The 23460-nt window shown below is 58.6% G+C and overlaps 3 protein-coding genes across 4 annotated transcripts in view; 2 read left to right on the top strand and 1 right to left on the bottom strand.

Moving 5' to 3' along the window:
* The first annotated feature begins 1006 nt into the window (after positions 1 to 1006).
* CERS1 (ceramide synthase 1) lies at positions 1007 to 18910 on the top strand. Its single transcript, XM_086698527.1, has 7 exons — positions 1007 to 1270; positions 3579 to 3738; positions 8642 to 8822; positions 10478 to 10639; positions 11132 to 11279; positions 11528 to 11637; positions 18560 to 18910. Exons 1-7 carry the CDS (start codon positions 1022 to 1024, stop codon positions 18600 to 18602), a joined length of 1053 nt encoding a protein of 350 aa, XP_086554653.1. The 5' UTR covers positions 1007 to 1021; the 3' UTR covers positions 18603 to 18910.
* Positions 18911 to 18960: 50 nt separating this feature from the next.
* GDF1 (growth differentiation factor 1) lies at positions 18961 to 20778 on the top strand. Its single transcript, XM_086698528.1, has 2 exons — positions 18961 to 19287; positions 19950 to 20778. The coding sequence occupies exons 1-2, from the start codon at positions 18963 to 18965 to the stop codon at positions 20732 to 20734; spliced, it is 1110 nt and encodes a 369-aa protein (XP_086554654.1). The 5' UTR covers positions 18961 to 18962; the 3' UTR covers positions 20735 to 20778.
* Positions 20779 to 21121: 343 nt separating this feature from the next.
* The window catches only part of UPF1 (UPF1 RNA helicase and ATPase), a 37735-nt gene continuing 35396 nt past the window's right edge, over positions 21122 to 23460 (bottom strand). For both annotated transcript variants that reach the window (XM_086698526.1, XM_086698525.1), the window contains exon 24: positions 21122 to 22980. The gene's annotated coding sequence lies outside the window, so the exon portion shown is untranslated. The remainder of the gene's footprint in view (positions 22981 to 23460) is intronic.

Consider the following 23460-nt stretch of genomic DNA (forward strand, 5'->3'; position numbering starts at 1 on the left):
TGGACGAAGGTTGAAGAGGAGAGACGTGCGCCTCCTCAGTCCTCTCTATTTTCACCCATACACCTGAAGGTCAGGTCAGGCCTCCCACAGGGCCCACACTGATTGTTGCACTCTACGTCTTAAAGGCTTTGGGAAGAGGTCCAACGTGGGAGGGAAAGCAGAACACAAGAATGTGGGAGCCCTGGAGGGTTGTCATTGTCAGGGAAGGTGATATCCCTAACAGGTGACCTCGATCATGGCCACTGGGGGCTTCAGGCACAGGGCCTGATCAATGGACAGTAGAGTATCACCAGGGGTGTTCCCGATGGAACCAGTAGTCTTGATCCAGCCTCTGAGTCCCAGCACATGAGTGCCCACTCCCTCTGCCTCCCCTGCAGGCCTGTGTTAAACCTGCTGCAGGGGAGGCCTGCCAGGTACTCAGGGTCGTGGATAGCAGCAGGTGGCTCTGAGGCCAGGAATGGTGAAATCCGAGGGAGGGACGGGACAGGGCCGGAGAAGCATGCTGGGGGGCCCTGGAAGGAGAATTATCGGCGAAGGGCGGGTGCTCACCGTGCCCCACATCGCGGACACTGAATGGTGGGGTGGGGGGGGGGGGCCAGGGTGGGCACGGGGCACTACGGAGCGGGTACCGGGTCCAGGACCGGAGGGCGCCGGGCAGACTCCGTCCCCCGCTGCTCCGCGCCTCGCTTTCCTCCACTGGAAAATGGGCAGGAGCGCGGGCCCGTCTCCAGGACGCATCGCGTCAACGCCGGGTCTTATACGCCCTTGGTCGCCGCCGCCGCCGCCGCCTCTGGGAGACAGAGCACCCTTGCGCCCTCAGGGTCTCGGACGCCGAGACAAGCCCCAAGTCCCCTCCGCCCGCGCCCCCTTCGGGGCGGAGCTTGTGCCGGCCCCGCCCCCCAGCCCCAGCGCTCCGGCCGGCGCGCCCCCGGCCCAGCTGCGGCGCGTGACGCGAGGCGCGCGGCTCCGGCGGCCACCGCGGGCGGGCGCAAGCGGCGGCGGCGGCCGACGAGCGGGCGACATGGCGGCAGCCGGGACGGCGGCGGGGACGGCGGGACCCGAGCCCATGCCGAGCTACGCGCAGCTGGTGCAGCGCGGCTGGGGCAGCGCGCTGGCGGCGGCGCGGGGCTGCGCGGACTGCGGCTGGGGGCTGGCGCGCCGCGGCCTGGCCGAGCACGCGCACCTGGCGCCGCCCGAGCTGCTGCTGCTGGCGCTCGGCGCGCTCGGCTGGACGGCGCTGCGCTCGGCGGCCACCGCGCGCCTCTTTCGGGTCAGTGCCACCGAGGGCCGGGACGTGGGGCCGCGGGCTGGGGGGGGGGGGGGCCGGGCTGTTATCGGGGGCCCGGGCCACGGACCCCGGGCCCTCGCGTGCCCCTTTCTGCCTCTACGGGCCGGGTCACTGGAACGTGGGGCGCCTGCGGCTGGAGGAGCTGGTCCCTTTAGGGCTGAGAGGGGTGGGGGTGGGGTGGATGCGGGGGTGTGGCCGAGCTGTAGGAACGCCGGGCCGTGGGGACCCCCACACGGATGGGGTGTTCGGGATGTAGGGGAACCAGGGCAGACTTAGACCCGTCAGTGCCGGACAAGGCGGCCCCGGGCGGTGGGAGAGCCCGGGCCGCCGCGCGCCCTTTTAGGAGGGCCGAACCCGGGATGGAGGAGCGGAGGACGCGGGCGAGGTGGGCTAAGTGCACTGGAGCCGCCTGCGCCTTGCGCCTCGGGGCCATGCGGAGCGCGCTCGGAACCGGAGCGAGGCCCGAGGTCCTTGGGGCGGCGGAGCCGACTTGTCCGCTGCTACCGGGAAGAGGCCGGAGCTACCCGGTCGCTGCCTCGCGCATGTCTGGAGTCAGCGCCACCCTCCGACGTGGGGAGGCAAAGGCCTGGGCTCCCCGACCACGCCGGTGGTCGCAGTATGGGAGGTGGCACGGCCTGGGTCTCCAGGGCTGGACCGGGCTGCCTCCGAGGGGCTGCGTCCGAATTGCCCAGTTTCTAGCGAGTCTGAGGAGGCTACCGCTCCAGTTGGAGAGTGACCCTGTGGGTGACATTGGCGCCTGGCCTCCCTCCCATCCTTAGGGAGGGGTCGCTGCTAGGAGAGCTGCTGGGAAGGCATTTGGGCCCCTAGCTTGGCTGCGACTCCCCCATGGACCGACTGGGGACACCCCGCCCCAATCTGGCTGGAGGTGGCAGGGGGTGCAGGGACAGAGTGCTCGGCGCCAACAAAGGGGCCTTTCTCTACTGGCTGGGAAGAGGCTGGCTCTTGTTAAGTCAAGGATAGGGTGTTGTTTGGCCGCCACTGTCCCCACCACCGTCCCCGTATCACCCACATGGGGAAGAGACCCCAGCCACCACCCTGCTCCAGGGAGGGGAAAGCAGGCACATGTGCCCCTCCACAGGTCAGCCTTGGTCCATATCTGGCTTTGTTGCTCCCCCTATACTTTCCCAATTTCCAGCCGGGAAGTGGGAGATCCAGGAAGTTGAGGGTCAGAGCCCAGGCGGGGCATGTGGTTGGTCTGGGACAACCAGAGTGGAGCCACCTCCCTCCCGGAGGAGCAGGCTTGGCAATGAGGGGGGCTGGTGGCAAGATCACAAACACCCTCCCTTTTGGAACCCCCGGAGCTACCGTCAGTCCAGGTGGGAAGAAATGGGTGGAGGGGCTGCCCTCTCCTCCAAAGCTCGTCTTCTTGGCAGCCGCCTGGTTGCCAGGGGTTACTGAAACTGGCTCCAGCTGTCTCCATGGCAACTGTTGGCGCTCTGGGCCCCCTCCAGCCTCTCCTGGAGGGAAGGGGGCGGGCTTGACCCAGCAGCCCTGGAGCCCCACCCCTAGGGAGCTTGAGGCCCAGGCTCCTGGACTCCAGGGGATCTGTGCCCCCCTCCTCAATTTCTCCATGCCTCACCACTGCATGACCCCTCTTCCTTCGAGTCCTCCCTGGTGTCCCCCTAGGTCCCTGTGGCTCAGCTCGTGTCTTACCATCTCACTGAACATTCTTTCCTTGCCCTCTCCCCTTTCTCTCTCTGCCCCGTTCCCCCCTCCATCCCTCCACATTTTCATGCTCTCCCCCAGCTACCCACCCCATCTTCCCCACCCCACTTCTCTCTAGTCTACCCCTAAATTCTGCCTCCGAGGTACCTCCCATAGGGATCACTTGGGCCTCCCACCTCCGTTCTGCCAGATGCCCCCATACTCACCTCCAGGCTCTCTTCACAGGTTTATCTCCACAGTCCCCTTCATATCTTCTCTTTAACCCCCCTCCCCCCCTCCCTGTTATATCCCCAGCGCCCTCTGTGACCCCCAACTCCCCTGGGCTGACCTCATTGGTCTCCCTTGTCTTACACTCACATGTCCCCCTCCTTGCCATCAGGGCTTTCCCTCAGGTCTTCCCTCACCCCCCTCCCCACCCTGCACCGGACAGCTGGGCACTAAGTTTAGCCCTTGGCTGGCACACGTGGGCTCTGGTTACGCTCCAGGCGACTGTGGGTACTGGCCCCGGCCCTCCCCAACACCACCCAGCCTGGAGGGCCCCTGAGCCTGGGTTTCCTGGCCCTGGGCCCCTCGCGCTGATGGCCACCCACCTTCTCACCCGTAGCCCCTGGCCAAGCGGTGTCGCCTCCAGCCTAGAGATGCCGCCAAGATGCCTGAGAGCGCCTGGAAGTTTCTCTTCTACCTGGGTGCCTGGAGCTACAGCGCCTACCTGCTCTTCGGCACCGACTACCCCTTCTTTCACGACCCACCCTCTGTGTTCTACGGTAGGGGCCTTGCCAGATGGAGCAGGGTCGGGGAGGGTTCTGCTCTGCACATGGAGAGGGGTACGTGGGGGAGCCAGACACTCATCACACGTCTCATGCTGGATAGCTTCCCCAAGGCAAGGCCCCAAGGTAGCCCCAAGACAAGGGTGATCAAAGGGCTTTGGAGACAGGAAAATGTCCTCTTTAGACACTGGTCCTATTAGGGCTCAGGGAGGCACAATGAATGAGGTGAGCCCTTGTGTGGGCCCTGGTGGGCATTCCTGGAACAGCATGTGCAAAGGCCCTGGGGCATGCGTGGGCTTGGTGCACGAGGACAAGAGGAACATAGGAGGAGTTTGAGTTTTCTCCCAAATGAGACGGGTTTGTGAACCATAAAAAGCTTCTGGCTACCATGTGGAGGCAGGAGAGTCTTGGATAAGGAAGAAAGTGGCCCAGTGGGCCTTACGTGGCTTATGTGGCTTTGACCAGCTTGGCAGAGAGACGACGATGGTGTGAAATGGCTGCATCCGTTGATTGGGTCAGATATAAGGGTTGTCAAGGCCTGAGCTTGGTGGGACAGGCAGGAAGGTGACGGCAGTGTCCTTTATTGTCAACAGGCAGCCTGTTACAGAAAACCCTGTGACGGGGCTGTCAGGATTTCTCTGTTCCTGTGCTGACCACCCAGGCTGTGTACCAGGGACACACACGGACATGTTTCTGGCCGTGTGACATAAACAGTTTCAGAAGGCTCCTGGTGGCACCAAGCCCCACGCTCCCATCAGAGGGCTGGGCACAGAGCTGCTGTGTTTCGGTGTCCTGGTGACAAGCCTGTCTTGGTGGGACCATGTCACCCACGTGGCCATTCTTACAAATCCCTAGAGGGCAGGTTTTAGCCGTCATTCAATTTTCCTTTATGTGAATGAACCACAATGGAACTGTCTCAGTTTCAGGCATGGAGTTTTTTCTGGCTCTTTCTTACAAATTATGCTGTGATCACATGCTTGCAGGTTAGCTGCTTATTTGCATGTGCGTTTAGCGGGCGCCTACTGTGTACCGGGCACTGTGCTGACACGGCTGTGAGCACAAAAGCTCCCAGCCTTGATGTCTTGTGGTGCCAGTGAAATGCGAAATCTGTGAACAGCCTGATGAGAAAACTTGGGGGAAAGGGGGGGCGGGGAGGGAGAATTTTCTACAGGGATGAGGACGGCCTCACCAAAAGTGACTTTTGAATGGGGACCTGGAGGTGCCCAGAGCAGATCAGAACTGCACTGGCCACTGCGGGATGGGCACGCTCCTGACAGATCAGAGCAACGAGGAGCCTCCCAAGACAGGGGGTACTTCCCGGAGGGAGCAGGGGGGGGGGGTTTGACAGGCCCAGATGAGCAGGGGAATGAGGGCAGGAGCCAGGGCACAGAGGGGCTCTGCCCAGAATGAGAGAGAAGTGGCTGGTTTGAGAAATGGTTGGAAGGTGGAACTGGTAGGATTCTTTGCCAAGCCCGAGACTGGGGTGAGCGAGGAGAGTGGGGAGGACTCCAGGGGCTGGGATCTGGAGCGGAGGTTGGTGGGGGGGGGGGGGAGGGAGGCAGGGGGGGTTCAGGGAGAGCAGGAGCTGGGTTTGGGACACCCAGGAGCTGCTCCCAGAGGCCAGAGAGGGGGAATGTGGTGGGGGTGACTCCAGAGCAGCAGGTGGACGTGACCGTGGAGAGCAGGCTGGCAGTCCGTGAACGGAGCCCGGCCCCCGAGGGCGCGGAGGTGCAGACAGAGTCTGGGTGATGAATCGTATTTGTGCCCCCCCACCCCCCCACCCCCCGCCTCAGACCTGGAGCTTGAAGCTGGAGGGGGACGCTCACCCATGGTAAAAGTCCTGCCAGCGTGATAGGTGGAAAACTCGGTGTCCTGTTTCCACAGTGAGCTCTGTGCATTGAGTCACCTCCACGTTCCTTCCTTCTTTTTTTTTTTTTTTTTCACGTTTATTTATTTATTTTGAGAGACAGAGAGGGAGAGCATGAGTGGGGGAGGGGCAGAGAGCGAGACGGAGAGAGAATCCCAAGCAGGCTCCACGCTGTCAAGCACAGAGCCCAGCACGGGGCTCGATCTCACGAACCTTGAGATCATGACCCTGAGCCGAAATCACGAGTCAGGTGCTTAACTGACTGAGCCATCCAGACGCCCCGACATCCCTTCCTTCTCAAGAGGGACAGAAGCACCCGGCGGCTGTGTGTGTTGGGGGGCCTCCGCTGCCTGCAGCATTCCCACGTGGCCGAGGACAGAACTCGGAGGGAGGGCCCTGCCACAAGTGTGGGTTTTGCTGTCAAGCTCTGGGGAGCCCCCAGACCTGGCCAAGTGGTGGGAGGAGATCTAATCCATTGATGGGGGAGGGGTGGCTGCATGTTTTCTTATTAGGTAAAATACACGTGACATAAAATTAGCTAAAATTCGCCCGTCACAAGTAATGCACGAGTCCACTCATACAGGGTCCTGGAGTCGCCAGATTCACAAAGACAGGAAGTGGACCGGTGGGTGCCAGGGCTGGGGGAGGGGACGGGGAGCGGGTGTTCAGTGGGGACAGTTTCAGTTTTCCAAGATGAAAAGACTTCTGGGGATTGGCTGGAGTTTTGTAACGTGAAAGGAGTTCACACATAACAGTGTGAACATATGAATGCTACTGAACTTCAAAATGGCTCAGATGGCGATGCTTATGTTGCATATGTTTTATCATAGTTAAAAAAAATTCACCATTTGGGGGCGCCCAGGTCGCTCAGTCGGTTAAGCTTCCGACTTCGGCTCCTGTCATGATCTCGCGGGTTTGTGGGTTTGAGCCCTACATCGGGACCTCTGCTGTCAGCCCAGAGCCTGCTTCGGATCCTCTGTCCCCCTCTCTCTGCCCCTCCCCTGCTTGCGTGTGCTCTCTCTCTCTCTCTCAAAAATAAACATTTAAAAAAATACAATTTAAAAATTCACCATTTAAAAAAAAATTTTTTTTAACGTTTATTTATTTTTGAGACAGAGAGAGACAGAGCATGAACGGGGGAGGGGCAGAGAGAGGCAGACACAGAATCCGAAACAGGTTCCAGGCTCCGAGCTGTCAGCACAGAGCCTGACGCGGGGCTCATGGACCGCGAGATCGTGACCTGAGCCGAAGTCGGCCGCTCAACCGACTGAGCCACCCAGGCGCCCCCCAAAATTCACCATTTTAAAGTGAACAGTTCAGGGGCGCCTGGGTGGCGCAGTCGGTTAAGCGTCCGACTTCAGCCAGGTCACGATCTCGCGGTCCGTGAGTTCGAGCCCGGCGTCAGGCCCTGGGCTGATGGCTCAGAGCCTGGAGCCTGTTTCCGATTCTGTGTCTCCCTCTCTCTCTGCCCCTCCTCCATTCATGCTCTGTCTCTCTCTGTCCCAAAAAAAAAAAAAAAAAAAAAAAAAAAAAACGTTGAAAAAAAAAATAAATTGAACAGTTCAGAGGCATTTAGTGCATTCCCAATCTTGTGCCACCATCACCTCTGTCTAGTTCCAGAACATTTCCATCACGCCAAAAGGAGACCCTGTCCCCATGAGCAGCACTGCCTCCCCGGCCCCTGGCACCCCCGAATCTGCTTTCTGTCTCTACGGAGTCTCCTGCTCTGGACATTTCATACACATGGAATTGTGCGTCACGTGACCTCTTGTGTCTGGCTTCTTTCACACCGCCTCTTGTTTTTGACGTTCATCCACACGGTCGTGTGTGCCAGCGCATCGCTCCTTTCTAGAAACAGTTGAGTGATGTTCCGTCGTGTGGCCAGACCACGTTTTGCTCACCCCCTCACTAGTTGACGGACACTCTGGGTTGCTTCCACCTTTTGGGGATTGTGAACAGTGCTGGTGTGGATGCGCGTGTACACGGAGCCCTGCTTTTAGTTCCCTTGAGTACAAACCAGGAGTGGACTCGCTGGATGACGGAGCTTGTGTGTTCATGGCTGTTGAAGCCGCTATGGGGAGTGGACAGTCGGGAACAGGCTCTGGAAGGTCAGGGGGAGCTGGGGCGGAGCCGGGCGGGAGGCAGCGGTGCCTGGCCCAGGGTCAGGGTGGCGAGGGCAGAGGAAGTGAGCAGAGGTATGGATGGAAGGGGGCCCTGGATGGGGGTCCAAGTGGATCCCGGGTACATAAGAGGTCAAGGCACAGACGAAGAATTGTCACTGAGGTGAGGGCACTGAGTATTTTTAGGGGACGGCCAGGCTTCAGGGGAACATGAGGGTCTGGTTCCAGGTCTCTGAGGCTGGGGGACAGGAGGCCCCGGATGGAGCCCAAGGAGGCCGTTTTAGGGAGTGGCCAGAGAACAAGACACAATCCAGAGAAGTCCAGCTCAACGCAGACAGAGCCCTCTTGGGGAGGAAGCAGAGGTGATGGGGAGAGCTGAGGGGTCAGTGTCACCGGGAGGGTGTGAAGCCTGCATATGGGTGGGCACAGGTGCCAGGAGGAATGGGGGTGGCTGCAGGAGCCGGTGAAGGGGAGTCACAACCCACCTGGTGGGACAGTCCGTACGCATGGCGTTGGCAGGTCCGATTTCTGCCTCAGCCGTCCCGCCCAGCATGGCGAGGCAGGGGGCAGCCTCCATCCAGCTGGGATTGGAGAGCCCAGGCCAGGGGCATCGGGGCTGGCTCAGGAGAGCCCGATGAGTAAGAGAAGACAGGAAGAGGGGCCAAGCCAGAGTTGGAAATCCTGCAAGGGACAGATTTCAGGGGTAGGAGCACCTTTTTCTATAAGTCTAGAGCTGTTCCGAAAAATAACAGCTATTCGTAAAAAATAACGAGTAGAGAAGGAGAACAGAAAACCGGCGACCAGGACACCTGCAGAAACAGGTGGCATGCCCTGGCTTGTGGAGGACGCACCCCAGCCTGAGGGGTCCTGGAGGCCCTGTAGGTCCCTGCCAACACAGTCCTGCTATCCCCAGACTGGACGTCGGGCATGGCGGTACCACGGGACATCGCAGCTGCCTACCTGCTGCAGGGAAGCTTTTACGGCCATTCCATCTATGCCACGCTGTACATGGACGCCTGGCGCAAGGACTCAGTGGTCATGCTCGTCCACCATGTGGTCACCCTGGTCCTCATCGTCTCCTCCTATGCCTTCCGGTGAGTCCAGGAGCAGGCAGGAGGGCACAGGGCACAGCATGAGCACAGGGAGGAGGCTGGCATGGGGCACAGGCTAATGACTGTAGGGGAAGGGGGCCACGGTGAGTATCCGCGGGGGGAGGGGTGGTTATGAAGAGAGATTCCAGAGGGACGGGGTATAGCAAGTGCAGAGAACCCCCGCTCTGCTCATCCCCCCTTCCATCCCCCTCCAACCCCGCGGCAGCCTTGGCCGGGTCACGTAGCAAGTGTTTCCTGGCCGCCTGCCACGCACGGGTGTGCGTGGTGCAGCTGTGAACACGAGAGACCGGCCCCTGAGTGCTTCAGATGTAGCCTATCCGTACTTCAACACGCATAGGTGTAAAATCCCACGCAATTTCAAAGGCAAAGGAGAGTGAATATGCGTGGCCAATGCTTTTGCTGTACCAACCGCATGTTAAGATGACAATATTTTGGATGTACTGAGTTCATTAGCATATAGCATTAAAATTAATTTTTTATCTCTTCTTCTTTACTGGTATGTGTGGTTTGTTTTTTGTTTTGTTTTGTTTTTGTTTTTGTTTTTTTTTAATGTGGCTGCTACAGAATGTCAAATAACAGACGGTTCATGTCCTGTTCCTATTGGACTAGCTGATCTAGCTACACTCTCCAGTACGGCAGCTGCTGGCCACTCGGGCCTATTTCAACTTTAATTACACGGAAGTAAAGTCGTATATTCCGTTCAGCCACACCAGCCACGTTTCCGCTGCTCAGTGGTCACATGTGGCTGATGGCTCTCGTATTAGACAAGGCAGGTTTAGAACATGCCTATCATTTTAGAAAATTCTATCAGCACTGCTGTAGAGGAGAATCCGATGATAAAACCCAAGCAAACAAATGAGAAAAGAACTCAAGAGTTTGTTAAAAAGTGATACCTGTGAAGAAAAATCAAGTCCGGAGATCAGGGCCGCAGGGGTGGTGAGGTGCAGATGGGTGGCTGGGTGACAGGTGAGCCAAGACTGAAGGGAGGTGAAGGAAGGCTCCACGAACGCTGGGGAGGTACACGTTAGGGGATGGTGACAGCATGTGCAAAGGGCCTGCGGCACATGAGCTGTCAAGAGGGCAGAGTGAAAGAGCCCAAGCCACACCAGGCTGAATTCAGGCCCAGTGGCCCAAGCAGCTGTAAGGTGGAATGCTGGGGAGGGATAGTGGGACTGCCTTCAGGCTCCTTCAGAGCCTAGTGCCAACTCGGCCTTTCCTGGGCAGGTCTGCAGCTTGCAGCAGTGTTCAGGTTAAACAAACAAAAAACCTAGGAGTGTTAGCATGGCAGTGATGTTTAAGGTGAGGGAAAAACTTGTGGGGGATCTGGATACAAAAGGGCCCAGGCCACTGAGGGTCAGGGGTCCCAGAGATGAGGAGGGACAGACAACTTCCAAGGAGGCTCTTAGGTCACCTGGGGACAGTGAGACAGGGAGGGTGCAGATGGGGCTGCCGAGGGACAGGTACAGCTTGGGTGCTGCCACTGACCTGGCCAGTGGCAGGAATGGGCAAGTCACGTGGGCCAGGGAGGACAGCTTCGAAGGGGCCTACAGGAAGCTTGGGGTGCAGCCTTGCTGCGGGGCAAGGGTCCCCAGTGTAACCCACTCTCCCCTGTCCCACTTCCCCCCCCCCCCCCCCAGGTACCACAATGTGGGCATCCTCGTGCTCTTCCTGCATGACATTAGCGACGTGCAGCTGGAATTTACCAAGCTCAATGTCTACTTCAAGTCTCGCGGAGGCTCCCACCACAGGCTCCACGCATTGGCCTCCGACCTGGGCTGCCTCAGCTTCTGCCTCAGCTGGTGAGTGGGGGGCAGGGAAGGAGGCGGAGCTGGTGGGAAGGGGCGGGGCCAGGCAGGGGAGGAGGTGGGGCTGGCGAGGAGGGGCGGGGCACTCAGGGGAGGAGGTGGGGCTGGCGAGAAGGGGCGGGGCACTCGGGAGGAGGTGGGGCTGGCGAGAAGGGGCGGGGCACTCAGGGGAGGAGGTGGGGCTTGTGGGAAGGGGTGAGGCCAAGCGGGGAAGGAGGTGGGGCTGGTGAGGTGGGCAGGGCCTCCCGGATGGGAGAGCCACGGAGGGGGTGCTGGGGTGGGACGGAAGCAGGGCAGAATCAGGATTGGGCCGGAAAGGACAGAGCAGGAGTGGAGACGGAAGGGCAGGGGTGGGCGAGGAGACAGGGGTGGGTAGGGATGTGCAGGGACAGGTGGATGAGTCCAGATGGGACAGCACAGGGGCCGAGTGGGGCAACCCTCCCCCTCTCCCAGACAGCTTCCCCCACCCACCCCTCCCCGCTGCAGGTTCTGGTTCCGCCTCTACTGGTTCCCGCTCAAGGTTCTGTACGCCACGTGTCACTGCAGCCTGCGCTCAGTGCCTGACATCCCCTTCTACTTCTTCTTCAATGCGCTCCTTCTGTTGCTCACCCTCATGAACCTCTACTGGTTCCTGGTGAGTCGGAGCCCCCAGCTCCTTGTCCACCGGCTGCTCCTCAGTTGGTAGTCCTGTCCTGGTCCCCCGGCCCCAAGCAGTGGTCCAGGCACAGGCCGTTCTCGGGCACACCCGGGGCGGGGCATATTCGGCAGCAGGAACGGCGGCGCGTGCGCTGGGCTGGTGGCCCCGGAGCGCGCGGCCTCTAGGAGGGCAGCAGGATCAGGGCAGAAGTGGCTTTTTCTCACCGGTACCTCCCCCTCCCACAGTACATCGTGGCCTTTGCTGCCAAGGTGCTGACGGGCCAGGTACGCGAACTGAAGGACGTCCGGGAATACGACGCGGCAGAGGCCCAGAGCCCCAAGGCCAGCAAAGCTGAGTGAGTGTGGAGGGGCCGCCGCCCCAGTTCATTCCTTTAGCCACGTCTGTCCGGCCCCGCGCTCTGTGGGCCGGCCCCGGAGACAAGGCAGCGGATGATGTCGCCACGCCACGGACGCTGCATCCAAAAGAGCCTGCATCCAAAAGAGACTGTAATAAAGGCATGGATGATGTAGCAACAGAGTTAGATGCTGTAAGGACAGACAGGAAGTGTGTAGACAGGTGTGGGGGTGGGGGCGGACTGGCGAAAGGCAAGAATCGGGGTAGGAGCGGTGAGGCCAAGCTGAGGAGCTGGTCCAGTGGGTGAGCAACCATTAGCCAGGCCAGAGAGTGACCTCTAAGCAGGTGGCAGTGGAGGTGGGGATGCGGGGGTGCCATGGTGGCCCAGAGAGCCCCCACTCTGTCCATGTTGACTCTTCCCGGCCTTGAGGTCCAGCAGGGCAGCCCAGTGGTCAGCCAAGCAGGAGGTAAGGCTGGGGGCTCAGGCCCTAGGAGTCCTAGGGAAGGAGGAAGAAGGGGGGTCCTCATCAAGCATCATGGAGGTAGGCCCCCAGGACTCACCAGCCCCAGGTTGTAAGCCAGATGGTGTTCAAAGCCCCTAGCCTGGAGGGGCCCCAGGAGTGAATGGAGGCAGGTTTGGGTGGCCAACAGAGTCTAGGGTGCACGGCGCCCCGGGAGACAACACGAGGAGGGTTTGAGCAGCAGCGAGGTCGGAGGCTCCCGACGACTCACAAGGCACTGAGCCAGTGGCCCCTGTGACTTGGCTGCTGGAGGCCTCATCAGTGAACGACCTGGGAAAGGTGGTTTCAGGGAAGCAGTGGGCTCAGAGCTCGATGAGATAGGTCAGAACGGGCAGTGAGTGAGGAGGGTGAGAGAAGCAGAGATTTAAAACATCTCCTTGGAGTTCAGAGGCAGGGGAGCAGAGAACTGGAGGATTAGCAGAACGGAGAGCTGAATCAGAGGAGGGCTCTGTGGCTGGTTCACATGAATAAAAGCACTTTGCACCCTCAAAGCAGGAGACTACAAGTGGGGGCTGCTAAGGCCAAAAAGCTGGCACCCAGGGCAGAGAGGGACCAGACAGGTGAGCAGGGGTCACAGACATGAGAGGCTGGGCAGCAGGTGTGGTCTTCCCAGCTGGATTGTGTGTGGGCCTGTTGGCCAAGGTGACTGATCATCACGAGGCCGTCACTGTCATCGGAGCATGTGGGCACAGGGGCCATAGTGGGAGGAGGAGAGTGATCAGATCCCAACTGTGCTGTTTTAGGCGAAACAAATAAAAAGAAACAAAGACAATCCAAGACTTCAGGGCTGTGTGCACTGGCAGAGGGGGATTAAGAGTCTAGTTGGGGGATGTTAGATCGTCCGATGTCCAGGGAACATGAATTGGCCATTCCATAAAGACTTCAGTGAGGTCTCGCCGAAGAGTAGACCAACCCTCAGAGGCTTCCAGAAAAAGCAACGGCTAAAGAGAACTCCAGGGGTGGGAGAGGGGAGCACCTGCTTGGCCAAAACTAAAAACCCGAAAGATCTTCCTGCTGTAAACTAGTGAACTCCTGGTGGAGATGTCCTTGCAATGCAGAGCCCAAGGCAAAGAGCAGGCCAGACCACCCAGCCCTGCTCAGTGCTGCCCCCTCCTCTGTCTGCCCTGAGAATGCCCAGCCAGAATGTGCATTGAGGAGCTGGCACCTGGCCAGCATTTCCAGTAGGATCAAAGTACAAACTCCGTGCACAAATGGCAGGGCATACCAGGGAACACGCTGCCACGATCGACCCCATGGGCATCACCAGCAGAAGAACCAAGTTCCCCAAGGTTGGCTAGAGTTAGCTCAGTTGGGTATAAAATGGAATGGGATAAAAAGCAAGGAGCATGTGGAACGTGCTACAGAAAAGTGGTCAGGACACCTCCAAACCATCAGGTCATGGAAAACAAGGAGGCTGAGGAACTGTGCCAGATCAGAGGAGACTAAGAAGACACGGTGACTGAATGCAGTGTGGGATCATGGACCAGAAAAAGGACATCCGTGGAAAAACTGGCAAAATCCAAATAAGGCCTACAGTTAGTTCACAGCACTGTCCCAGCCTTGGTTTCCTAGTGTGACAAATACACTGTGGAGGTATAAGATGGTAACATTGAGGGAGGCTGGGTGAGGGCTACACCCGAGCTCCCTGTACTGTCTTTGCAACATCTCTGCCAATCTACAATTATCCGAAAATAAAAATCTTACTGAGAAAAACAAAAGGCGTGAAAAACCATCACAAATGACGTTGGATGTCATTTTACGTTGCCGGGGCCCTCGTAACAAAGTACCACACGTTGGGGGAGCTTTAAAACAACAGAAATTTATCCCTCACGGTTCTGGAGACCAGAAGTCTAAAATTGCCAGCAGGGCCGTGCTCCCTCTGACGTCTCTAGCAGAGGATCCTTCCTTGTCTCTTCCAGCTTCTGGGGATTCCAGGTGTTTCTCCGCATCACCCCAATCTCCATTTTCTGTCTTCGCATGACCTTCTCCTCTCTGGCTCTTCTCTCTTGTAAGGACACTTGTCCTTGGATTTAGGGCCCACCCTAAAGCCAGGATGAGGTCATCCCAGATCCCTTCACTTACATCTGCAGAGACCTTCTTTCCCAAATAAAGTCACATTCACAGGTGCCAGAGATTAGGATGTGGACGTACCTTTTTGGGGACCACTCCTCTCCCTGCTGTGCATGTTAAGACTCGTACAATTAGATACAGCTGAAGAGAGAATCGCTAACTGAAAAGCTGTGAACAAGTGGCCCAGAAGACAGTGAAAACAGTTGGAAAATATGACAGCTAGAATTCTAAGAATCGCCTGGGCTGGCTGAGTTCTCACAGGAGAACAGAGAGAGACCGTATGAGAAGATGTAACGTGGAGCATTTTCCAGATGTAAAGATGTAAATCATAAAGAGGACGAGTAAAAAGACATCCAGGCCCCAAACACACCACAGTGAAAAATGCAAAACAGCCCCAGAAAAGATGGCCAATGAACCGTAACACTAACAGCAGCGAGGGACGCTGGACGACCGTGGAGAAAACTAGCATGTCAAGTCCTGAAGCAACTGGGAATTTCACACGAATTTTTTTTTTTTTTTTTTTTTTTTGAGAGAGAGCACGCGCACGCTCATGAGTGGAGGAGGGGCAGAAGGAGAGGGAGAATCTCAAGCAGGCTCCGCCCTGTCAGTGCAGAGCCCAACGTGGGGCTCGATCCCAGGAACCATGAGATGATAACCTGGACCGGGCGCTTAACTGACTGAGCCACCCAGGTGCCCCCTTCGTACACAACTTTGACAGCATTTGCTCGAGGACGCCTGGCTGGCTCAGCCAGTGGAGCACAAGACTCTTGACCTCAGGGTCATGAGTTTGAGCCCCTCGTTGAATATAGAGTTTACTTTTATTTTTTTTTTATTTATTTTTTTTTTTCAACGTTTATTTATTTTTGGGACAGAGAGAGACAGAGCATGAACGGGGGAGGGGCAGAGAGAGAGGGAGACACAGAGTTGGAAACAGGCTCCAGGCTCTGAGCCATCAGCCCAGAGCCCGACGCGGGGCTCGAACTCACGGACCGCGAGATCGTGACCTGGCTGAAGTCGGACGCTTAACCGACTGCGCCACCCAGGCGCCCCGAGTTTACTTTTAAAAATGAATAAAATCTTTAAATAAAAACAATTACTCCAGAGACAGGACACCCACAAGAACGAAACCTATGAAAATGTACCATCCATAGACCTCGATGGGTATATTTCAGAAAACAGAAACACTATCCCAAGAGGCAGATCAGCAGATGAAATGATACATACCTGGGTGAAAAATTTTAAATGCCTAATTTGATATTTAAAGAGAGTGAGGGGCGCCTGGGTGGCTCAGTCGGTTGAGTGACCGACTTCGGCTCAGGTCATGATCTCACGGTTTGTGAGTTCGAGCCCCACGACGGGCTCTGTGCTGACAGCTCAGAGCCTGGAGCCTGCTTCCCATTCTGTGTCTCCCTTGCTCTCTGCCCCTCCCCCACTCATGCTGTGTGTCTGTCTCAGAAATAAATAAATGTAAAAAAAAAAAATTGAAAAAAAAAAAGAAAGTGAGACCTGATGTAGTAAATATCAAAATGGGGTTGGGGCCTTTGCACTTGGCAGGAGGGTGGGGTTTACCGTTAGCAGATAGTAAATACTTCTGTTAATGCTCTTGGGGCATAGAGGGCAGCCCGGAAAAAAAAAAAAAAAAAAAAAAACAGGTACAACAAAATAAATGCAAAAAAGAAGGTTAGTGAAAGCAGGATAAGTAATGCAAAAGAAGAGGGTAGAATCCCAAATATCACACATCCAAATACGCATACGCATGAAATAATCATAGTGGTTGCAAGACTTTTTTTTTCTTTCAATATCCACCTCTATACTGGTTAAAAGACTTCAAGTCCAGAGTACGTGAAAGTTGCGAGCAAAAGGATGAGGCAAGAAATTCAGGTGGCATTCTTGATCTGGAACGTTCCACAGTGTACAACCCAGAATCTCCACTTGAGGGGACTGAGGGAAGTGGTCTGGGCTCACAAGCCGCCCAGAAGCAGGGTGAACAGATGTCCTTTTGAAGCACAGGGCATTTCTCACAACTGACCAAACCCAGTCCCCGGGGGAAATCTCAAGCACTCAGAACCAGGATCGTGCAGGCTTCATAGACAAAAATGCAGTGAGGTTTGAGAACAGCAAGGAATGACGACGGGGACCACTTTTAATTCGGGAGCTGCAAAAACAAAACGTGCCAGCGAGGTAGCACCACCCCCTTTCTCACTGTGCTCGGCCTCATTCTCTCTCTCTTCTCACCCCTTCCCCCTCCCAGAGCCCCTGGTCATCTGGCAGACCACCATCGGGGACTTACACAGCTCAAGTGCCCCCCACCCAGCCCCTCAGTCTGAAGCCCCCATCATCGCCTCAGGCTCCGCCCAGATCAGCAGCCATCGGGGGGGCCCTCCTCACCCCACACTCGCTCGGCTGACCTGCCCCACGGTACCCACCACCATTTCCCTGCTGGCCTTCCCCCACCTCCCAGGCCCCTTTCATTTCATTCACCCCAACTTCCAAGTTTCTCTCCCAGCTCACGGTGCTCCTCTGTGCACCAATCTCCGTCTCCAGGTCTGCTTGACATCCCTAGCATCTTTGAAAACATCCGGAACCAGCCCCCATTCCCACCCCAACCATCCTCTCCGGAATAGTTTTTCCGTTGCGGTTGAAGGAAACTCAGGGTGAAGACCTGGCCAAGCCCTAGGGAGTTCCCTCACTCCCTCTCTTCCTTACCTCTGAGGAAACATCCAGAATCCACCCGAGACGCTGCCTGCCCTCATTCATCACCCTCCAGCTTCCGCCCTTGTTCTGATTCTTTTTTCCCCATAGTGGTGCAATGAACCTGAAAAGCATAAATCTGACATCATAGAGAAGCCACACATCCCCCCAAAATACTGACACTAGTTTTGAGGGGGAGGGGTGCTTGGAAGCTTGTACAGAAAAATAGACCAGCATCATTGGGAAAGTTCTGATAAAAAGGCACGTGTCAGGGTACCCATCCTTGAAGGTATTAAACATAATACATAGAAACCGAAACAGAGCTGAGTCCGCAAATAGAATAGACTCTAGTCCTAAAGATCACTGGAAGGCAGGAGCTGTCAGAATACTTGGTAACCATCTGGAGAAGAGCAAACCTTCGTGGGATCTCGAATCAGCCCGAGGGCAAACTCCCCACGGATCAGATATCGTGGCCAAGCAGAGGCTGTGAAGTGAAACCAGAGCCCGAAAGGGAGATTGTGTCATCTAGCAGCTGAACTACGAGAACAGTCCAGAAGCTGGGAACCCCACCTCTGCTTTGCTCAGGGAGCCAGCAGGCAAAGCCAGAAGAGCAAGGGCAGATGGGAGGCCCACATAGGGTTCATCTATAAACTCACAGATCAAGGGCCCCTGCCGGTTGCAGAGAGAGAAAGAGAGAGAGCCAACCACGGGAAAGGGGGCAGGGGGATGGGATGCGTGCTCCCAGGAAGGGAATCCAGTGGGTCTAGCCCAAGGGAAGAATGGATCGAAGTGACTGAGTTCATGTCCAGTGTAGATCCTTACATGAAAGGGTCTGTGAGCTGGATTGCTCTGCAAAGTGAGGGGATGGCGATACCCCTGTAGGCTGGTATCTGTGAGACACCAGCAAGACTTGTGTAAAGCACTACACAGAAGCAAGACCCCGCAGGAGCGGCTCAGGCACACTGCGAGTTTTCTATTCTTTCTGATGTCTGGATCGTGAGCATATATTACTCGCTCAAGAAACTTGATACATTTGTATGTAAACGAGAAGGTGGAATCCACTTCTGCGGAGACAAACCATGTGCAAAGACAGGAAGGGCTCGCCTAAGTGGGAAAAGGAATAGGCAATACCATGACCATTAAGCCACAGTAAGATGCGGTTTCCGCACCAGCAGGCACTGGCAAAGGCACCAAGGAGCAGGGGCAGAGACCCTTGTTGAATCTGGTAAGATGGTCGTGGGCAGACCCCCCAGTGCCCAGGTCCCCTCCCAGTCGGAACCCCAGAGACCTGCCCCCGATACAGGCAGGGGAAATGGAATTTACAGAGAGCAGTGGGGCACACGGGAGCGATTTCGGCGTTGCGTTTTTGGGAAATTAAGGTGCAGAAGACGGAAGTCAGGCGGAGGGCTTTTACTTTCCAGCGGCCGGGCTGTGGATGGCTCAGGAGGGAGGAGAGAGGAGGGTTTACGCCATGCCCAGTGGGCGGAAGGCAAGGTCTTCTGGCCCTGTGGGAAGGGAAGAAGGACCCAGGTGAGCCCCCGCCGGGTAGGAAAGAGAAAAGTGGAGGGCAAGGCAGTCGGGACAGGGCAGTATGTGGGGCATGGGGCCCGGGGCTAACCGCGGCCCGGTTCTGGCCTCTAGGAAGCCGCTGAGGAATGGCCTGGTGAGAGACAAGCGCTTCTGAACTCCTCGACCGCCTTCGCATCCCTTAGGACCCAGCCCCGCCCGACCACGCGCCCCCCTCCAGGGACCGACTACGCCCCTCCCTCGGGACTCTGGCTCCGTCCAGCTCCGCCCCACCTGGGCCCTGGCCACTGCCCGTCACCTCCCCCTGGACCCCTGCCCGGCACCCCCGAGACCCCGCCCCCGGGGTCTACCTTCGTCGGGCTTCAGAACCGCGGCCACGTCCCCCGGGACCCTGACCCCGCCCAGCCCCAGACCTCTGTCCTGGCCCCTCCAGGGACCTCGGCCCCGCCCCCCAGCCTGCCGGTCGGGGGAGTCCGGAGGCCCCTGAGCACTCGTCGGGCCGCCGCCAGCGAGGAAGATGCCATCGCCGTGCCGCCGTCCTGGCCACCGCGTCCTTTTCTTCCTCCTGGCCCTGCTGCTGCCCTCGCCGCCCCCAGCCCGCGCCCCAGCGCCGCCGGGCCCCGCCGCCACCCTGCTCCAGGCTCTCGGGCTGCCTGACGCGCACCGGGGCGCACCCACGCCCCGGCCCGTACCCCCCGTCATGTGGCGCCTCTTCCGCCACCGGGACCCCCAGGAGGCCAGGGTGGGCCCTCGGCGGACGCCCCAGGGAACCACCCTGAGACCGTGCCACATGGAGGAACTGGGGGTCGCCGGAAACATCGTGCGCCACATCTCGGACCGCGGTAAGTGGGGCCTGCGTTGGGGGCGTGTGTCCGGGAGGCCGAGACTCCTCTGTGCGCCCTGCCACGAGCCTCCAGCGCCGCGTGGGGGAGGCCAGAGCACCGCCGAGTGTCCCCACTCGTCCGGTCCAGCCCACGAGCAATCTGGGCCTCCTCACTCCATCCGCTCTTCCCCCGTGGACACCTGCGGGCACCGGTTGGAGTTGTCCCAAGGCCAGGCTCCCTTGCACCCGGCAAGGCCCCCAGCTTGCAGCCGAAGCCCTGCCCCCACCTCCCCCACCCCACCCCCCACCCCCGCTGCTTCACACCATTTGATGCCTTTCCCGGAGATACCACCTCTCCAGCATCGCTTCCCCACGAGCCCCCAGGCATCCGTTCGTCTCTTCCCCTGCCTGGGGTTGGCGGGCAGGCTGCCCCGCGCTGGGCAGGACTTCTTCCTTGCAAACGATGCCCTGCCCCCACTCCATCGCCCCCCCCCCCCCCCCCCCGCGCCACTTCACACCATTTGACGCCGCCTTTAGAAGGCAGTTTGGCGCCCCTCTTCCCCAGGCGCTCACCTTTCCCCCACCCGCAGAGACACCGCCCCCCCCCCCAGACCCCCTGAGGGCAGGCCGGGCAGGGCGCTGGGGTGCAGCGCGAGCCGAGCTCTCTCCCTGCCATCCCAGGTGCGCCCACCCGGCCCCCGGAGCCCGCCTGGGCTTCGGGGCAGTGCCCTGAGTGGAACGTCGTCTTCGATTTGTCAGCCGTGGAACCTGCCGAGCGCCCGAGCAGGGCCCGCCTGGAGATGCGCTTTGCGGCGGCGGCCGCGGATGAGCCGGCCGGCTGGGAGCTGAGCGTGACTCAGGCGGCCGAAGGCGCGGTCGCTGGGCCCGTGCTGCTCCGCCAGGTGGTGCCCACCCTGACGGTCCCGGTGCGCGCCGAGCTGCTGGGCGCCGCCTGGGCCCACAATGCCTCGGCGCCTCGCAGCCTCCGCCTGGCGCTGGCGCTGCGCCCCCGGGCCCCCGCCGCCTGCGCGCACCTGGCCGAGGCCTCGCTGCTGCTGGTGACGCTTGACCCGCGCCTGTGCCACCCACTGGCCCGGCCGCGGCGCGAAGCCGAGCCCTCAGTGGGCGGCAGCCCTGGAGGCGCGTGTCGCACGAGGCGGCTCTACGTGAGCTTCCGCGAGGTGGGCTGGCACCGATGGGTCATTGCGCCGCGCGGCTTCCTGGCCAACTACTGCCAGGGCCAGTGCTCGCTGCCCGCAGCGCTGTCCGGACCCGGGGGGACGCCCCCGCTCAACCACGCCGTGCTGCGCGCGCTCATGCACGCGGCCGCCCCCGGTGCCGCCGGTCTGCCCTGCTGCGTGCCTGCGCGTCTGTCGCCCATCTCTGTGCTCTTCTTTGACAACAGCGACAATGTGGTACTGCGGCACTACGAGGACATGGTGGTGGATGAGTGTGGCTGTCGCTGACGGAGCCAGGCAGGGGCCCAACAATAAACACTGCGTGGTCCGCTTCCCTGTCTCCGGTCTGGTCACCTGAGGGCGGGAAAGGAAGCAGCCACATCCATCACCACCCACTGCCAGGGCTTGGGAGTGTCCCACAGTGATGCTACCTGCCCAGCCCTCCTAGAGCTGGGTTCCTAGAACCCCATCTCTAGGCGGTCTGACATCTAACATGCCTAAGAGCCTGGGAACTGCCCACTGCACCGAGGTCACCCCCTAGTCGCTGCTGTGCACATCGGGCCATTCTCAGCTTTGCCATCCAGGTGACCCCAAGGCTCCCAACCAGCCAGGTCCCCAGACCAAGTGCTCTGTCGTCTCCCTGCAGTTGATCTGTCCCGGTGTGAACACAAGAGCTGTTAATTAAGATTTTATTGGTGACAATAGAGCTTAAAACAAATTGACCAGAAATCAAAAGTTACATTGCCTTGGTACATATGCTCCTTGATTTGGAAAACTCAGAATTAACTGCTGCTATGAAGGTGAAGAACAAAGCAAACAGCACAAAGCAGAGGCAAGGCATTCCAAGGGAACAGAACAGGGCAGGTGGGTGGGCGGGTGGGTGGGCACAGGTGTTGCCCACGGGGTGTGTCGCACAAGGGGTCATAGCGGAAACCTATCCAAACTCTATGCCTCTATGTGGCCTATCAAAAGAAGGGGGAAACCGAAAGCCCTACAGCAATGGTAATAAATAAGAGGCCTTGCCAGAAGGAAGGTGGCCTGTGTGTCCCCGTCTCCCACGTACAAGCTGGAATCTGGAGGCTTTGAGATCAGGGCCAGTGTTCGCCTCACAGGGACGGGGAAGCTGGGGGGGTGGGGGGGTGGGCAGGGTCACCAGGGCCTGGATAGGCAGGGAATGGTCCCCAAATAGGTGGTTGCCAGGGAGACAGTACTACCCCACCGTGGTGCGCAAGGAGCTGGGGGTGGCTCTCCCAGCTACAGTAACTTCTTGTGTTGTGGCCCAAGCCCCTTCGGCACAGAACCAACCTATTTCTGATACATGCTCCTTTCCCCCCCAAAAAGCAGAAATCACTCCACCCTATCACACCTGTGCCCACAGGTAGAGGGGCTCCCAACTCGGAGGGTGGGGTAGAAAACAAGGTGAGTGGGGCACTCAGCGTGTCTAACCAGCCACGGGGACCGTGGGTGCCTCCCTGGGGATGGGTCCTCTTGGCTGCTGCTGTCTTCCATCAAATCCTCAGGAAGGACCCTAGGGAAGAAGCCACTGGCCAGAGAATAGCCACCTCCCCACCCTCTGGCCTCACAGCCAGTCCTGCCCAAGGCCCCTCCCAGGGTGGGTGGCTGGGGCGCGAGTCCACCGCGTGTAGGAAGCACTTTGCTTCTCAGAGTCCAGCGGAGACTGGGGCTGCCTGGCCCGGGACGAGACGGTGCTCTCTCACCGCCCTGACGTGCAGGGAGAAGCCGCTGGAAGCTAAAACTGAAAACAAAAATCCTCCTCGCGATCCCGTCACAGGTGTTGATCCTAATCTTGAGATGTGTTGGCTTGTTTAAACTTCGTTCCTGGAAGCTTCTCACATCTTCCAGGTCCACCACTAAGATTTGAGAGACAAACTCAGGAAAGTATGTTTTTCAGTACTCCTTTGAAAGAATCTTTAAAAAACAAACAGAAAAACCCAAAACACCGTGTTTTCTTTAAATGAAACCCTCTTAGAACACAGGCAGCGTGACCAGGGCAGTTTCAGAGCTGGTGTGGACAGAACCCACACCTCCTCGGGGCTCTCCCGGCATGGCTGCCCCGGCAAGGAGCCTGCTCGGCACAGAAATGCGAAGTTTTTCCTGCTAAAACGTAGTCCCCTTTCAATAAAACAGAAACAGAAAGAAAAGAACAGAGGAAAGGGCTACTCTGAGATGAGGGTCTTCCTCCCTCCGCCCTGGTCGCAGACCCAGGTGTGGACGCGGCGAGCGCTGGGCCTCCTTGGCGAGCGGGGCTGGCAGGGCTCGCTGGCGGGCGGTCCTCCGTGGCCGCCCGCCTCCCGCTCTCCCTTCTCCTTCTCCTCGCCGCCGCGGGCCAGCAGTGGGCGCTCGCTCTGTCTCGGGCTCCTCTCTCCCTCGGGTGCTCCTCTCCCTCTCCTGTTGCTCACAGTGGTGCTTCAGTTTTAGCAGTGGAAAACAGGTATCCATTTATTTTTATTTTTTATTACCCAGAATAAGATGCTGATGGACTAAGCCACATAGCTTAGCTCTTCCGCCGCCACCTGTGGGGAGGGAGGAAGGCAAGGGGCCATCAGAGAAGGCAGAGCCCCACACGGCTGGGCAGCTAGAAGGTGCGGGGCTCTTCCCCCCACTTCCCTTTGCACCCGCGAAATGGAACCTCAGAAGCCGGGTGCCCAGGCTAGTGACTCCCCACCCAGAGAGAAGGAAGCCAAGAGTTTAAGGGGCCTCCTCTGTCAGCGGCACCAGCACCCCACCTCCCCAGCACACGCACGGAGAGGGGACCAGGCCCACGCTCGCCCAGCTCTGGTCACGCCACAGTCAGGGGAACCATAGGACAGGGCTTTCAGGGAACCTGGAAGGCCCTCCTGCAGAGGTGCCCCTCCGCCAGGACTCCCACATCCAGCCCTTCCTCGCTGAGTTCGAGGACTCTCTCAGGAGGGACTATGATGCAGAGAGGTGTGTATGAAGCTCCCATCCTCCCACTGCCATGAGCAGATGTACAGGGAGCGAAAATGACAGTT

This window comes from Puma concolor, chromosome A2 (assembly GCF_028749965.1).
Source record: "Puma concolor isolate L17-30 chromosome A2, mPumCon1.1.hap2, whole genome shotgun sequence".
Lineage (NCBI taxonomy): Eukaryota > Metazoa > Chordata > Mammalia > Carnivora > Felidae > Puma > Puma concolor.

Bases quoted from the DNA above. Each gene is read 5' to 3' on its own strand.
- CERS1 (XM_086698527.1), top strand. From the start codon at position 1,022: ATGGCGGCAGCCGGGACGGCGGCGGGGACGGCGGGACCCGAGCCCATG. The intron at 1,271-3,578 runs GTCAGTGCCACC...TCTCACCCGTAG, and splicing joins CCACCGCGCGCCTCTTTCGG to CCCCTGGCCAAGCGGTGTCG. The intron at 11,638-18,559 runs GTGAGTGTGGAG...TCTGGCCTCTAG, and splicing joins CCCAAGGCCAGCAAAGCTGA to GAAGCCGCTGAGGAATGGCC.
- GDF1 (XM_086698528.1), top strand. From the start codon at position 18,963: ATGCCATCGCCGTGCCGCCGTCCTGGCCACCGCGTCCTTTTCTTCCTC. The intron at 19,288-19,949 runs GTAAGTGGGGCC...CTGCCATCCCAG, and splicing joins GCGCCACATCTCGGACCGCG to GTGCGCCCACCCGGCCCCCG.